The sequence below is a fragment of the Dasypus novemcinctus genome, chromosome 5, assembly GCF_030445035.2.
Source record: "Dasypus novemcinctus isolate mDasNov1 chromosome 5, mDasNov1.1.hap2, whole genome shotgun sequence".
In the NCBI taxonomy this organism is placed as follows: Eukaryota; Metazoa; Chordata; class Mammalia; order Cingulata; family Dasypodidae; genus Dasypus; species Dasypus novemcinctus.
The window spans coordinates 26,633,221-26,650,113 of NC_080677.1; the positions used below are offsets into that span (position 1 = coordinate 26,633,221).

The 16,893-nt window shown below is 37.5% G+C and overlaps 1 protein-coding gene across 3 annotated transcripts in view; it reads left to right on the forward strand.

The window, feature by feature from the left end:
- KBTBD2 (kelch repeat and BTB domain containing 2) overlaps positions 1-15,038 on the forward strand; it is a 28,368-nt gene extending 13,330 nt beyond the window's left edge. For all 3 annotated transcript variants that reach the window (XM_004463297.5, XM_058296797.2, XM_023590177.3), the window contains 3 exons: positions 1,066-1,574; positions 10,532-10,697; positions 12,307-15,038. In XM_004463297.5, coding sequence (XP_004463354.1) covers positions 1,405-1,574; positions 10,532-10,697; positions 12,307-13,842 — 1,872 coding nt within the window. In that variant the 5' untranslated portion in view covers positions 1,066-1,404 and the 3' untranslated portion in view covers positions 13,843-15,038. The remainder of the gene's footprint in view (positions 1-1,065; positions 1,575-10,531; positions 10,698-12,306) is intronic.
- The last annotated feature ends 1,855 nt before the right edge of the window (positions 15,039-16,893 follow it).

The window sequence follows — 16,893 nt, forward strand, 5'->3', positions numbered from 1 at the left end:
TGTGTGTTTTTTTTCCCATAAAATTGTACAATGTTTATAAAGATTCCTAGGGTGAAACTATTGTAAAAAGAGATATATATGTTTACTTTACAGGGTCAAACTGCAAATTAAACAAAATAGAGTTTATACTTTTGAAATAAGTAATTTGAGTATCTTTGACTTAATGTTTAAGTAATTTAAATTGCTAGATAAGACTGGAGTTTATTTGTAGTATATCTAAAACATGAGACTCTCCATGCAATAGAGGAGGATGTTATTTTTTTTCCCTTAAATTATGGTCGTGTGTTGCTATAAACAAATAACTAGGTATTCTGTTTTTATTGGTAATTTAACTCTTAAAGAACTTATGTAAAAAGTTATTTAATTTATCCCCCCTCCCCCCGTTGTTTTGCACTCCTTGTCTGTTTTCTCCATCGATTCACCATATGTTCTTCTGTGTCTGCTTGTCTTCTCTTTAGGCAAGCACTGGGAACCGATCCTGGGTCCTTTAGGAGTGGGAAAGAGGTGCTCAATCTTTTAGGCCACCTCAGCTCCCTGGTCTGATACATCTCTCATTGTCTCCTTCTGTGTTTCTTTTTGTTTTGTCATCTTGCTGTGCCATCTCTCTGTGCGGACTAGCGCTCTTTGGGCCTGCACTCCTGCGTGGGCCAGCACTCTGGGTGGGCCAACTCCGCTTGGGCCATCTCACTGCACGGGCCCCTTGCCTTCACCAGGAGGCCCCAGAAGTCGAACCCTGGACCTCCCATATGGTAGACAGGAGCCCAATTGCTTGAGCCACATATGCTTCCCTTAAAGAACTTTTTAAAATGTATGTTTGTTCATGTGTTCCTTATTTTCTGGGATGATTTTATTTTGTATAGAAAACAGTTACCTTAACATACAAATGTTAACTTTCTGCAGTGTTTTTATTTTAAATGCAGAAGACTTTAATGATGTTCATTTTCTCAAGTTTCATTTTTAGATAATCTCAAAAGTTAAACTTCAAATAAATATAATTTACATTAAAGACTGTTTTCCTAAAATATACTGGCCTACATATTTTAACTATTTTTTTTTCCTTTTTAGTTAATCCAGAGGATTCACTAAACGTAGGATGTTGCTACAAAATCTACCTCGAGTGTTACTCTCTTTCACTCATGAGCTACACCATTGCAAATTTGAGCAGGATGTCTGCAGACTGCATTGAAAAACTCTGAAGAACCTAATTAACACAAGATGACCTAGGAGTGATTCTAAGTCTATAACAAGATACTATTCATTAGTGAATGTGTCAGTCTTGGTTCTGAATGCTACAGATAACAGCACATGGAGTCTCTCCTTTATTTCTGAAGCATTCCCTTGACCTTCCATCAGTACGACTGACTTTTTTTAATCTGTTCCGGGAGATATTAATGGAATGCAGACATGTCCACTCAAGACGAGAGGCAGATCAATACTGAGTATGCTGTGTCCTTGTTGGAACAGTTAAAACTGTTTTATGAACAGCAGTTGTTTACTGACATAGTGTTAATTGTTGAGGGCACTGAATTCCCTTGTCATAAGATGGTTCTTGCAACATGTAGCTCTTATTTTAGGTAAGTACTTTAATCTTAACTAGTTTGTAAAAGCAAAATGTTAGTTTAATGTTTTAATAGGAATTCTTCAGAAACATTATTTAAATTAAAGAAAAATAGATCTTCTAATGTTTGCTTAAGTTTTCAGTTCAGGTCATGTGGTGCTTGCCAAATCATTTCCTTGCATGTATAAGTAGGAAACAGATGCAAGTTTTACAAAGGTTTAAATACAAGAACTTCATTGAAATTAATGAAAGTAAAATTTTAAAGTTGGAGAGGCAGAAAGTTTCAGAATACCATTTTCTCTTTCTTGAAAGAGAAAGACACATTTACTCTTGAGATTTTAAAATACTGTGCTTAGAAAACAGGGATCCTTATTTATAAACTTAATACTATTTTTAGAGGATAATTGGTGGTATGTAGATATGTTAAGCACTTTTTTTTTCCAAAAATGTATTTTTTCCTAACTCCTGGTTACTGTTGTCATTTGTGATATCCTTTTAGCGTTATTAGACTCTGCCTGTTTTATTAAACTATAAATATTTAATAATAATACTGGTGTTCTCAATGCTTGAGAAATTAAGAGTTGATATAGTTATTTATTGTTTGCTAATTACCGATAAGTATAGCTTGACATTTCTATAATATTTTACAACTTGTTTTTACCTATTTGAAGTTTCTGTTTTAAGTTTCATGAGCACAAATTAAGACATAGAAATTCCTTTATTCTCTCCTTATGTTGAATTTTTATATAATATTTGAAATGGGGGTGATGAATAAGATGCATTAGATGTGGCCCATTATATTCCTATTACAAATATTAGCAGCTCTAAGCAGAGACCAGCAATGGAAATTGATTTCTTTTTCTCTTTAATGGCAGCTGTTGGTAGGAAAGGTTTAATCTGGCCTTTCAGGCATAGAATCTTCACAGTCCTCAGTGCACATATCTTGTGAGGATTGCAAAAGCTAGTGGCAATTTCCTTCACTGTGCTTCAGTGTTTTTGGTTTTTTTTAGATTAAGTAGTGGATCTGTCATGCAACTTCAGACAGTTGATATTCTTGCTTGAATCAGAAAGTTTAACTTGTTTGCAAACAATGGTTCCAAAACCTGATTGATCATCAGAGTCCTCTTGTATGTTTTTTTAAAATAAAATTTTACTGAAGTATATTATTCATACATGAACATACAAAAAAAAAAATGTATATAGTAGAAGTTGTGAAAACAAACATGCATATCGTTGTATTGGGCTCCCATACATAACCCCACCACCAGCACCTTGCATTGTTATGAAACACTTTTTACAAACCATGAAATAGCATCAGTCAAAATATTACTACTAACTATATAACATAGTTTGGTGTATTTTTTCCCCAAACCCACCCTAATATTAACACCATGTATTATTATTATTATACATTAGTTACAGTTCATGAAAGAACATTTTCATATTTGTTCTGTTAACCACATCCCATCTTCCACCACTGGACTCCCTGTGTTGTACAGTTTCATGTTTTGTGTAGTCCAAAGTGTACATTCACTGGCTCTCATTTTCATCATAGTATTGTGATGTCATCACCTCAGTGTTAGAATGTTTTCATTACTCCAAAAGGAAAAATCCCATATCCCCTTATTTCTTCCTATAGTTGTCTCTTAGAATTGATACAATCTTTTTTGCCATTGCTGCAAAAATAATTACACTATTACTGTTAACTATCGTCCGTAAGTTACAATAGTTGTAATTTTTCTGTGTATCACTGTATTCCTAACAGTTTGTAAAAGAAGAACATTCTATTTGTAGTATTAGCCACCGTCTTTACCCACCACCAAAATCAGTTATACTCTACATTATTCTCTAGTGTGTCCTTTCAATTGGCATTTATGTCCACAGACTACTACTTTTGGCCACAATGTTATTTATACACCAGCAGTGTTAGTTATACTCTAGCGTGTTATGCTATTGTATGATTTTACAAATACAGATTTCTTGGCTTTCAAACACAAAAATTCTGGTTCAGTACGTCTGGGTTAGAGAATCAGAATTTGTATATATAAAAGCTTCCCAAATGATTTTGATGATAGGGTTTTTGTTGTTGTTGTTTTGTTTGTTTTTAAGACCCATTGGCTTAGCTGACCGTTTTAGAAATTCGAGGTTACAGGTTAAGTCAATTCCTGAGCCCTAGCTTCTCCCTTTTTAGTGGCTAGTAATTATGAATTGATCACTCATTATTGGAAAGAACTTTATTCCTTAGTTGTGGATTTTCAGATTAACATTTGTACTCATAGAGTAGTATCTTAGCATTCATCTGGTCTAACTTTTAAACCTATGCAGAAATTATTTTTAAAAAAAAAAAAAAATTTATTCGTTTATTTCTCTCCCCTTCCCCCCCCCCACCCTGGTTGTCTGTTCTCTCTGTCTATTTGCCTGCTGCTTTGTCCGCTTCTGTTGTTGTCAGCAGCAAGGGAATCTTGCCGTGTTTCTTTTTGTTGCGTCATCTTGTGTCAGCTCTCCGTGTGTGCGGCGCTATTCCTGGGCAGGCCGCCCTTTCTTTCGCACTGGGCGGCTCTCCTTACAGGGCGCACTCCCTGCGCGTGGGGCTCCCCTGCTCGGGGGACACCCCTGCGTGGTACGGCACTCCTTGCACCCATCAGCACTGCACATGGGCCAGCTCCACACGAGTCAAGAAGGCCCGGGGTTTGAACCACGGATCTGGACCTCCCATGTGGTAGACGGACGCCCTAACCACTGGGCTAAGTCCGCCGCCCAGAAATTCTATTATAGTATTTTCTGAGTTTTCATTCATCTTTGTACACTTACAGATAAGAGAACAGTCATTCCATTGTTAGGAAGTTAGAAATGGGCTTATTTTGATGTCTTCCTTTCTTTCTTTCTCGATAAGTTTATTTGCAATTGCATAGTCATTTTTAAAATTCTCTATCTGTGAAATGGTTGTTTTTCTTTAACTGATTGAGTTTAAATTTTTTTTTTATTTTTATATTCTTTGAAGTCCAGGAAACCTGATCTTTCATTATTGTTACAATCTATTTAAAGACACCACCATCTTTTTCTCTTAAGATTGCCATTATTTCCTTATCACTAGTCCCTGCTTTGACTTCTATGGTCTTCTGAGAAAACCTAATCTTTCATTACTGTTACAATCTATTTAAAGACACCACCATCTTTTCCTCTTAAGGTTGCCATTATTTCCTTATCACTAGTCCCTGCTTTGACTTCTATGGTCTTCTGAGAAAATATATTCTCCCTGAAGTAAATCATGTATTTATTAAATAGGTAGAACGAATAGTCCAATATGTGTTGGAGTTTAAGTTGCCAATCTTTATAATCCCATGGGCTGGTTTCGTAGTCTGCAAGAAGAAAACATCCATATGTGTATTTTTTTCCTCTCCCTCACATCTCTTTTCTCCGGTCTGGGTAGATTATATTAATAGTAAATGTTCACAATAATTTGATTTCTTCCCGTGTTTCAACTGGCATTCTGGTTTCAGGCTTGTAAATTTCTGTATCTTTATATAGAATGCTACTATCAATCTTTACTACTGGATTTTTTGCTATTTGTACTAGATAGATTCTCTGAAGTTTGAGTTACCAGTTCCATCCCAACAAGAATCAGTAGATACTTGTGAAATAGTAGTTATGTTTCTTGATAATATTTACAATTCGTTTTAGACCCCAGAATGAGAAAATTGAGAATTACTCAGCCCTCTTCCACTGTGATACTTGAGTATTCAGTGTTAGAATATTATAATTCACTATTTACTCTTTCTTAAAAATGTAAATTTAAAACTTTCGGTGGCCAAGTTGACTAGGCTTCTTTTGGTTGTCAGGAAGCACAGTTCCTTTACAAAAGGTGCCATAAACCATGGTCTAGAATAACCAAATCTCATTGTTTTATACCATCTGTATAATTAGCTTTTGCCTTGCCCTACTCCCCTTTCCAGTTATTACTTTGAACTAGAATAGACTTAAAACCACTTGAACCATAAGTTTTCCACTCTTACTCAGAATTTTTATAGTTTTTCAGGTTTCTTTTTGGCTTCCTTCATTTTCCTATAATCAGAGAGATGAAGTCAGTAGTGAAGCCAGAGAAGTGTTAGATTCCTCTAGGTTCTTGGCTGTGTTGCATAAAATAATTTAAGAACACGCCAGTTTAGTTAGACCAGTAAAAAGAATATATTGGGAAATGGGGGAAAAGAATAGAGTTTGTTGAGAAATGGGAAAGAAGGATGGAAATATGCACCAACATTAGATGAGGGCTCCTCTTTACAGAGAGCAGGTTTGGCTTGTGTGGTCACCTTTTAAGCTGTTAATTATTCCTCCCCTTGCTAATGCTATCACTGCTTACCCCACCAATGGTGGGAGCCAATGGTGAGGCCTGTTTGGAATGCCTGGGGCGGCCCTCCCTCTGTCCCAGGAGTTCCTTCCAACTAGGATCTCAAGGTTGAGGTCGAGGTCAGGGTCTCAGCAGGGTCCTTGTGGCCATGTTGTCTGTGGGTCATGTTATCTGCCGGGCCAGCCGCCTTCTCCCTTTCACTATACTAACTTGTGTCAGTAGTAATAGTTATTTTAAAGAATTTCTTGTGGTGTCTTGCCTATGTTTTTCAAGGAAACTTCCTGGCTCTCCATTGTCTGATTGGGTTTATTTTATGGCTGTCCTTCCTTCAGGAGGAAGTCATCTACCATCCTGATTGATATTGTTTGCGCTGCTTTTCCGTTTCCTAAATGCCTGAAATCTAGCTCTTGTCCTTACTGCTCATTCTAAAGAACTATACCAGAGATTACCAGTGACTTTTTTTAAAAATTTTTATTGAACTTTATCTCGTTTTAGTCATTGGGATTTTGGGTGAGTTTTTCTTTTAATTTTTCAATCTCTCTCAGATAATTTATAATTTATCTAGCTTTTAACATCAGTCACTTTATTGATGATTCAAGCATCAATCTCCCTCCAAAGTTCTAGTAATATTACCTAATTATTATATTATTTCATTTTACTCAGCTAACGTTACCTCAAATTAAATATATCCAAAATTTAACTCCACTTTCAGGATTGACTTTTCCTTTTTGACCTTACGATTTTCTCGAATGGTTAATATTTTATTTTCATGTACTTAACATGAAAATAAACAGACTCTTACCCTATTTACTTCCTACTCTAACCATTCTCTGTGTTCAGAAAATCACCAGATCTTGTTGGTTCTTTGTTATATTTTAATTTTTAATTTTTATTTTTAAAGATATTTAGATTACATAAATGTTACATAAAAAATGTAGGGGATTCCCATATGCCCCACTCTCTACTCCTCCCACACTTTCCCACATTAACAACATCCTTCATTAGTGTGGTACATTTATTACAATTGATGAACACATTCGAACATTGTCATCTAAGTATGGATTATAGTTTACATTATAGTTTAAACTCTCTCCCACACAATTTTGTAAGTTATGACAAGGTATATATAATGACCTGTATCTGTCATTGCATCGTCATTCAGGACAATTCCAGTGTCATGAAAATGCCCCCATGTTACACCTATTTTTCCCCTCTCCCTCCCTTTAGGACTTCCAGTGGCCACTGCCACCACATCAATGATAACAGTTCTTCCATTGGTAGAATAAGATACATCTATTGTAAGATAACAGTAAGTCTACTGTAATCCATTGCTTATTCCCCAGTCCTGAGGATTCTGGGATGGTATTGCCCACTCCACCTCTAATAGAGAGGGGCCTTAGATCCCATGGGGCTGATGGATGGGACTAACTTGCTTGCAGTTGCAGACTCTCTCTCTTTCTTGGGATGGTTGTTGTCCATCATCATCTCCTTGTTAGCTGTCCTGGGTGAGTCCATGACCTAGAAAATAGGTGTTGCAACTCGGTTGAGATTCAGGGCCTCCCTGGCACATGGAAAGCCCAAAGATTTAAGTCTCTTGGACATAAACCTATCAACTCTAGTACTAAGTATTGGTTCAAATTTAAGGGGCAGAAGAGCCATGTGTAAGGAAACCACAAATGAATCTAACTCTGTCATACTGGGAAGCATAAATTTGAAAGCTTGGCAGGGCAGCAAACTTGAGCTGTCAGCCCTGCCTATAGTATCTGGATTTCTCCAGAGCCCTCAGGAACCCTGCTATTTGAGGCAATATTTACTGTGGCAGTCAGTGAGATCTTGCTGAGATGTGCATAAGCATAACCTCTGGAATGACTTCCCAACTCACTTTGAATTCTCTTAACCATATAAACTCATTTGTCTTTACCCTTTACCCCTTTTGCTCCAGGTCTTTTTCCAGTTGCATTGCTAGTTGGTGCTTGATAGTAAGCCGTCAGTACCAGGGAGGCTTATCCCTGGGAGTCGTGTTCCACACCAGGATGGGGATAGGGGTAGGCAATGTATTTCTATACTGAGTTTGGCTTAGAACAAGGAGGCTCTCAGGAGGTAACTCTTAGGCAACCTGTAGTAGTTTCAATTTCAAAAGAAGGCCCATAAGTACAGTCATCAGTATCAAGGTCCTGTAAATGGTCCATCCTCCTTCACTAGTCACTGCCCCTATACTTGGGATTCTTGCTGTCCCATTAGAGAATGTGGCAGAACTCCCCAGGATAGGAATTGGGTATTCTTTGCTATTGTGTGGCTCTCTAACCACCATGACAATGCCCCAAAACACCAGAACTCTTTCATATGCCCTAAGTGAACCTCCTCCCATGCAGCCCCCATCACTGACACCCAGCACCAATGAGCCTCCTGTGCCACAGATGTAACCCTTCTGTGATCCAAAACTCCTTAAAAATGAAGCCCACAAAATAGGCAAATATAAGAAAATAATGATAGTTTTTAAAATGGCAAAATACAAAAAATAAAAAAATTTGAAATAAAATTTAAAAATTTTGGTGTTATGTCTCATCACTGTAAGATCTGTTGTCTTGTGTATACAGAGACATTTATTCCCACTGTGTCTTATTTTTTTCATTTTCTCTTCAAAGAAGCTTTAGGTTACAGAAAAGTTGCTTTCAGAAAATAGGGGATTCCTATATACCTAACATCTTCCCCCTTTTCCCCTATTGAAAACATTTTACATGTGAGTGGTACATTTGTTGCAGTTGATGAACAAATATTGAAGCATTGCTCGTAACCATGGTCAATGATTTACATTATGTTATACATTTTGGAACGTACACTTTTATAAATTTTGACGAAATTTAACATGGCTTATATCCATCATTGCAAGATCATGTAGAACAATTCCAGTGCCCCCAAAATGCCCCACGTTCTGTATGTTCTACTTTTTAAATTCATTTCTGTCACCCTAGCTCATTTTATTCTTATCTCTCATCTATATTTCAGTGGCCTCCTAAGCAGTTTTTCTATCTCTAACCTCTGGCTCTTGAGGTCTGTCAGTACACGAGTATTCGTCCTACAGTACATTTTTTTTTTCATGCTAAATCCGTGTTCAGAACCCTTCAGTATTCTCTACTATGTAGAGGAAAAAGCTCAGACTTTTTTTTGTCTCATCTTAAAGATACTTTGTGATCTGCCATTTATCTTTGCAACCTCATTTTCCAGTTCCCTGCATGAACCTTTTATGTTTCGCCATACTGCTTGAACAAGTGGTTTTTATGTTCTACTCTGACTCTTTTTTTTTTTTTTTTAAAGATTTATTTTTATTTATTTAATTCCCCCCCACTCCCCCGGTTGTCTGTCTGTTCTCTGTGTCCATCTGCTGCGTCTTGTTTCTTTGTCCGCTTCTGTTGTCGTCAGCGGCACGGGAAGTGTGGGCAGCGCCATTCCTGGGCAGGCTGCACTCTCCTTCGCGCTCGGTGGCTCTCCCCACAGGTGCACTCCCTGCGCGTGGGGCTCCCCCAGGCGGGGGACACCTCTTAGTGGCACGGCACTCCTTGCACGCATCAGCACTGCGCGTGGGCCAGCTCCACACGGGTCAAGGAAGCCCGGGGTCTGAACCGCGGACCTCCCATGTGGTAGAGGGATGCCCCAACCACTGGGCCAAAGTCCATTTCCCTCTACTCTGACTCTTTTACCCATTTGAATGCCTTCTGCATTTCCTTGTCCTTGCAGACCCAAGCTAGTCACTGTTGGCATAAGTAAAGGCAGAAGTTTTCTCTCCTGTGTATGCAGTAACGTTCTTTGCGTTGATTTTTCTTCTCACTTTTATATTGGCATTCTACTTTGCATTCTCTGCAATGCCTACTGCTTTTCCAGCATAGTTACTGTTTCTTCAAAGTAAGTTTTTAAGAAAATGTACTGCGTAGTTTTTAGGAAGTCATCTTGAGTGAATGAATTTAACTCTTTATCAAGATATAATTTACATACCATAAAATTTACCTATTTTAAGTATACAATTAAATGAATTTGTTTGTTTATATAGAGTTGTGCCCTCTTTTCCATAGTCTAATTTTAGAGCATTTCCAACACCTTGCGGCTCTCCCTTCTCACTCCCCATTCTCTCCCTCAACCCTAAGTAATCACACATCTACCTCTGTCTATATATTTGCCTTTTTGTTTTTGAACATTTCATATAAATGGAATCTTAACAGTAAGTGGTTTTTTTTTGGCTTATTAACTAAGCATGTTTTGAGTTCATTTATATTGTAAATATTACAATACTTAGTTCCTTTTTATTGCCGAGTGGTTTTCCATTGTATGGATATAAGGAGTAAATGAATTCTGTGTTCACTGAGAATGGTGGTGTAGAAAAGCCTAGTATATCTTTGGCATTGGATTATACTTTTCTGTTTCCTTCCTCAAAACTCTTGCCTATAACATTTTGTGTGATTTTAAGTGTCTCTTTTTTAAAAAAGATAAAAAACAAAAAAATTCTTGTCTATATGTTGTCCATCATAAAATGCCTTAAACAAGTATTTGTCTTACGATGTCTAGTTTTTCTTTTTAGCCCTATCATTTATTTTACACTAAACTCTTATGCTGTTTTTTCCCTTTGTCTCTTATAGGGCCATGTTCATGAGTGGACTAAGTGAAAGCAAACAAACCCATGTACACCTGAGGAATGTTGATGCGGCCACCTTACAGATAATAATAACTTATGCATACACGGGTAACTTGGCAATAAATGACAGCACTGTAGAACAGCTTTATGAAACAGCTTGCTTCCTGCAGGTATGCAGTTTTTATACATGAATTCTAATTTATTTTTTTCCAGAAACGGATACATTTTCCTGTCATAAGCTAAGCTATTTTACTCTACTTCTCCTCATGGTCTCTTTTTGTATTTTGAAAGGAATATTAAAGTATTTCCCTATTTTCTTCCATGTTTTGGAATTTACAGTTTGTATTTCAGTAATAGAAAGTTTCTCCAAGGGGAAAACCTGCAAACCAAAGGCTGAATTTGGGGAGTACAGTTCATGATACTTAGTAGGTACTTGATAAATTTGTGCTGAATGAATTACACTGGCCAAATGCCAGTACCTGGGTGGTATTAACTCTGGGAATGAGAATGCAACCAGCACCTTACGTAGCCTCCTGTCTTTTTATTCTTATACTCTTTTTCCCTGTTACGCAGTGTCCTGGTGTACCTACAACTCTGGGGAAAGTGGGGCTGTTTTAACTTCCTGTGCTTTAGAATCAGAGGCATTCACATTCTAAATTCCAACTTGAAAGCAGGAAATGCTTACTATAAGCACCATCTTTCCCTAGCTTGCAAGTTTTCATTACTTTGTTTTAAAGCCAGGATTGCTAAGAAATTGAAAAATTTAAAGAAATTTGGACTCCAGTAAACTTGGTTACTGATTAATGTTGACACTGTTCCTTATAATTTTTTTCTGCCATGTTAATGAATTGTGTGTATGCATGTGCATATGCCTGCCCAGATGCAAAACAGGCTCCCTCTTGGACTGGGTCACCTGGGATAGCGTATGTTATGATTATTGAGATGACTCTTCACCTTTGACCATGTGAAATATATTTTATATGCCAGATATATGCTTTATATAGATTCTCATCTAATCTCACAGTAATCATTTTAGGTAGACAACTATTATTTCCCCAGTTTTTACAAGAAAAAAAGTGAGGTTTAGAGAGGCAAAGTTACTTCCCTAGGTGTAGTGGCTGTCCGGTCCAAGTTTTGAACCTAAGCAGCCTGACTCCTTGAACACTGCTAGTTAACCACTGTGATGCTGAATAAATAAAGTAGGTAGCAGTTCTAAGTTTCCTTCTTAGGGAAAAAAATCCAAGAAACTTGGAGTGAGTGATTAAGATGAGTCATGTAAATGTAGGTGATTTATAATTCCAAATAAATGTTCTTGTTTCTTCTTTTGGTTTTCTTACCTGTAGGGATAAGGCAAATAGTAATACTTCTCTAGCCATTGTGCATGATTTCCTGGTTTTATATGTCTGCCTTGTCCAATCTGAGAAAAACAAATTTCTATTATTTCAACAATAATCATTTTCTGTACTATGATTTCTTTAGAAATCTTCGTTTGGTTTTTCAATTACATTTTTTTAAAGTTTAGAAAAGATTTCATGCATGAATTTCTTTATCTTTCCCTTAAGGCTATTTGTTTTATTAAGTACCTTTTGGACTGGTTCCTAAATGGACATTGAAGCAGGCCCACTGGATAGGAAGAGGAAGTGCCAGCGTAGGCATAGTCTTTGATTTTTACTATTACCGAAAATAAAAAACATAGTGTAGGGATCTGATTAATATACCTATGCCTTACATAGAAATAAATTTATTTCTCCTGCCCTTATTTATTTTTTCTCATTTTAGGTAGAAGATGTGTTACAACGTTGTCGAGAATATTTAATTAAAAAAATAAATGCAGAGAACTGCGTGCGATTGCTTAGTTTTGCTGATCTCTTCAGTTGCGAGGAATTAAAACAAAGTGCTAAAAGAATGGTGGAGCACAAGTTCACTGCTGTGTATCACCAGGAAGCTTTCCTGCAGCTGTCCCATGACCTACTGGTAGACATTCTCAGTAGTGACAATTTAAATGTAGAAAAGGAAGAGACAGTTCGTGAAGCGGCTATGCTGTGGCTAGAGTACAACACAGAGTCACGATCACAGTATTTGTCTTCAGTTCTTAGCCAAATCAGAATTGATGCACTTTCAGAAGTAACACAAAGAGCTTGGTTTCAAGGTCTGCCACCCAATGATAAGTCTGTGGTGGTTCAAGGTCTATATAAGTCCATGCCCAAGTTTTTCAAACCAAGACTTGGCATGACTAAAGAGGAGATGATGATTTTCATTGAAGCATCTTCAGAAAATCCTTGTAGTCTTTACTCTTCTGTCTGTTACAGTCCCCAGGCAGAAAAAGTTTACAAGCTGTGCAGCCCTCCAGCTGATTTGCATAAGGTTGGAACCGTTGTAACTCCGGATAATGACATCTATATAGCAGGAGGTCAGGTTCCTCTGAAAAATACAAAAACAAATCACAGTAAAACAAGCAAACTTCAGACTGCCTTCAGAACTGTGAATTGCTTTTATTGGTTTGATGCACAGCAAAATACCTGGTTTCCAAAGACCCCAATGCTTTTTGTTCGCATAAAACCATCTTTGGTTTGCTGTGAAGGCTATATCTATGCAATTGGAGGAGATAGTGTAGGTGGAGAACTTAATCGGAGGACCGTAGAAAGATATGACACTGAGAAGGATGAGTGGACAATGGTAAGCCCCTTACCTTGTGCTTGGCAATGGAGTGCAGCAGTTGTCGTTCATGACTGCATTTATGTGATGACACTGAACCTCATGTACTGTTATTTTCCAAGGTCTGATTCATGGGTAGAAATGGCCATGAGACAGACTAGCAGGTCCTTTGCTTCAGCTGCAGCTTTTGGTGATAAAATTTTCTATATTGGAGGGTTGCATATTGCCACCAATTCTGGCATAAGACTCCCCTCTGGCACTGTAGATGGGTCTTCAGTAACTGTGGAAATTTATGATGTGAATAAAAATGAGTGGAAAATGGCAGCCAACATCCCTGCTAAAAGGTACTCTGACCCCTGTGTTAGAGCTGTTGTGATCTCTAATTCTCTGTGTGTGTTTATGCGAGAAACCCACTTAAATGAGAGAGCTAAGTATGTTACCTACCAGTATGATCTGGAACTTGACCGGTGGTCTCTGCGGCAGCATATATCTGAACGTGTGCTGTGGGACTTAGGGAGAGATTTTCGATGCACTGTGGGGAAACTTTATCCATCCTGCCTTGAAGAATCTCCATGGAAACCACCAACTTACCTTTTTTCACCTGATGGGACAGAGGAGTTTGAACTGGATGGAGAGATGGTTGCACTACCACCTGTATAATTGGGGAGTTCAGGGAGTGCACGCCTTGTTTATGTGCTTTTGTCATTTTCTTTGCTAAATGAGAGAGGCTATGAAAAGACTAAATATGAGTACATAAAAATCTATCTTTGATAAATTTTATTTTTATGCCCTACCTTAAAAATATTTGCATCAGTATAATATATATCAGTGAGTCTTACAGAAAGATATGCTTCCATAATATGAAATAGATTATCCAATAATTGAGAAACTTTTATGTGTATCATGAAAGCTTAAGAATCTGGATTATCTAACAGATCATTAGCCCTGTGTATGTACAGCTCAGAAGGTTCACTTATAAAAGGTAGTCTCCTGTTCCTAGTGTGGTATATCACAAATTGTGCTGAGTTTATTTCAGTGTATGTATTTTATTCCTGTGCTTCTGTTCTGAAGTCCTGGAATACAGTGTTTTCCAGTGTAATGAATTCAGCTGCACTTAACACTAATGTCCATGATGGTATAGAAATGCTGTCTAAATCCTATACTATATAGTTGAGGAAGATCTTCCATTTTATGGTATTACACAGGAAAGCTATGACTGCAGGATCAGTCTATACTATTAGGTGCATGTATTCTCTTTTCACTAACTTATACTTGTTTATCTAGAATAAAGTCTTCCAAACCGCTGGTCCTTTACCAGGTGTGGACTTAAGTTGCTGGGCTTGCAGTAAGAATTGCTGGCCTCTCATTGTGCGGGTCTGTGTGGAGCTTTAATCAGTAAACGACTCCACTTTCTGTATTACGTTAATATTGGCTCATGCATAAAATTACCTGCTGCTGATGTATTTCTCCATCTTAAAGATTTAGAGTGGGTTAACCAGGTCATTACATCTTCGTTAATTTAATAACAAGCATTACTGTAGAGTGATTGTGTTTAGATATCCATTAGCTGTCAGGGTGTGTTTTTTTTTTAACCTGTGACTGTGTGTGTTGGGGGGGGGTTAGGATTAGGGAGGTGAACTGTTCAGGAATTCTCTGCACTAGCTGTGCGGAAGAGCAGGTAACTAGTGCTGCTCTGGCATTAATCCCAGGAACCACTAGCAGTAGCGGGGCGCCGCCAATCTAACATGAGCACAGGTGCTTCATGACAAACATTACTAGCATGTTCAACTGCATAATGTTCTGGCACTGTATTTTGAATGACATTAATTTATTAAATAAATTGTATATATTCAGCATCTGTTTTTCTTTTGTGATGGTTATGGTACAACAATGCTTTTAGTTTTGGTTTTACTGAGTCAGCTTAGCTTATTATAGATGGTTTCTTCAGAATATTCTTGGCCATGTATATATTTGACTTTCCATTTTTATTGTCTCATTTGAACCATACAGAATCAACAAAAACTCAGATCAATATATTAGTTTTAGACCAGTGGCTTTCAAATGTGGTTGCATTTCAGACTCATCTGGGATTCTTTTAAAAGTTTGGGATGATGCCTGAGCCAGAATCTTTGGTGGGACATACCCAGCAAGGGTATCTTCCAAAGCACAAGAGGTGATTTTCTTGGGCAGTTCCAGTTGAAAATAGGTTTAGGCCTTAACTAAAGAAGGATTTGATTCTAAATCAGTTTTCTTAGAGCACATCCTTACGTTTACAGACTTTGTCTCTCCACTGCTTACTGAATGAAGTCCAAATTTCTTAGCATAGTTAAGGCCCCCTATAATTTGGCTTTCCTTAAACCCCATTTTGCATTGTTTTCCCCAAAACCATAACTTCTAATCAGGATTTTGCTACATTTTTCTGCCTTTGCCTGCTACCTGCTCTACTCAGAGGGGTCTTTTCACCCCAACTCTGCCTGTGGCTGTCTTGCTGTATTATTCAAGATCTATTTAATGCATATTTTGATGAAGGCGTCCTGGGTAACTGCTTCTTACCCTCTGCTGGAAAAAGTCTTGTCTTATATCCTTAGGACCTTGTGCCATCATCTTGTAAATTCTACTGAGTATGTTTACTGGTCTTCATGCTCTTGTACCAAATGGTCAGTTTTTTCAAGGGTCAGAACTTGATTTGTGTCTCTATATCCCTACAGTGTAGCATATAGTTTGGTGATTAAAGTCAAATGAAAGTAGGTGTACAAACCTCCTTAGGGAGTTTGAGCAAATTAAATCCAGTATACCAAAATCTTTATTCTCACCAGGTGTTCCATTTGTCACCTTTTTTCTTCACTTTTTCCTTCTCTTAGATCTGCCATCTTAATACCTATGCCATTCCCTTGCCATTAAACTTCTTTGCCCTAAAATCATTCTTTCATAACTGACAAAACCTGAACATTTTATGAATCCAGTTATATCTTCCTTTATCTCTGTTTGCATCTGGGTTGCTGAACACTGCTACAGAAAACCAGATGATGGCACAGTTTGGTACCCACCAATCTCAACCAGATCCTCAACACTAGTAAACTTGTCTTTTGTTTTTCAGTTTGAAACCTCCAGTCTCATTAAATCTTCACCCTGGCAGAGTTCTTCCAATTCACAGAAAAAATAGAGGAAAAACCTCAACTTTCCATCTCCAAATCTATCATTACTTGATAATTGGTTTATTCTCTATTATTCAGAAAGAGATAGTATTAAAGATCTGCATAGTAAGATTTTATCCTTCCCAACCTTCTTAGCAACTTTGCTCTGTGAGTTCATTGGCTCCCAAACTTGCCTGTGCACCAGAATCCTGTCAGGAGCTTAAATACAGATTCCTGGGCTCTCCCCAAGCCCTAACTTTAAGCATTACTCCCTAGCTGGTTCTCCTATAGCCAGCGTATTCTTTGAAGTGTCTTCAACTCCTTAAAAACAAAAACTTTCCCTTCTCAATCTTTTCTCTCTACTCCCCTTCACAAACTTCATTCCTTACCTGAATTGTCTTCTGATGGATCACATCTCTCCATTTATCACTGAAACCACTTGAAACTGGCTTCTGTCACTATTACTCCATTGAAACTTGATCTTTATTATTTTAAATTTAGAGGTTACTTTACTCATTTTGTGTAACACAGCTGAACACTGCTTATTTGAAGTACTCTGAATTGGACTTGTAACACA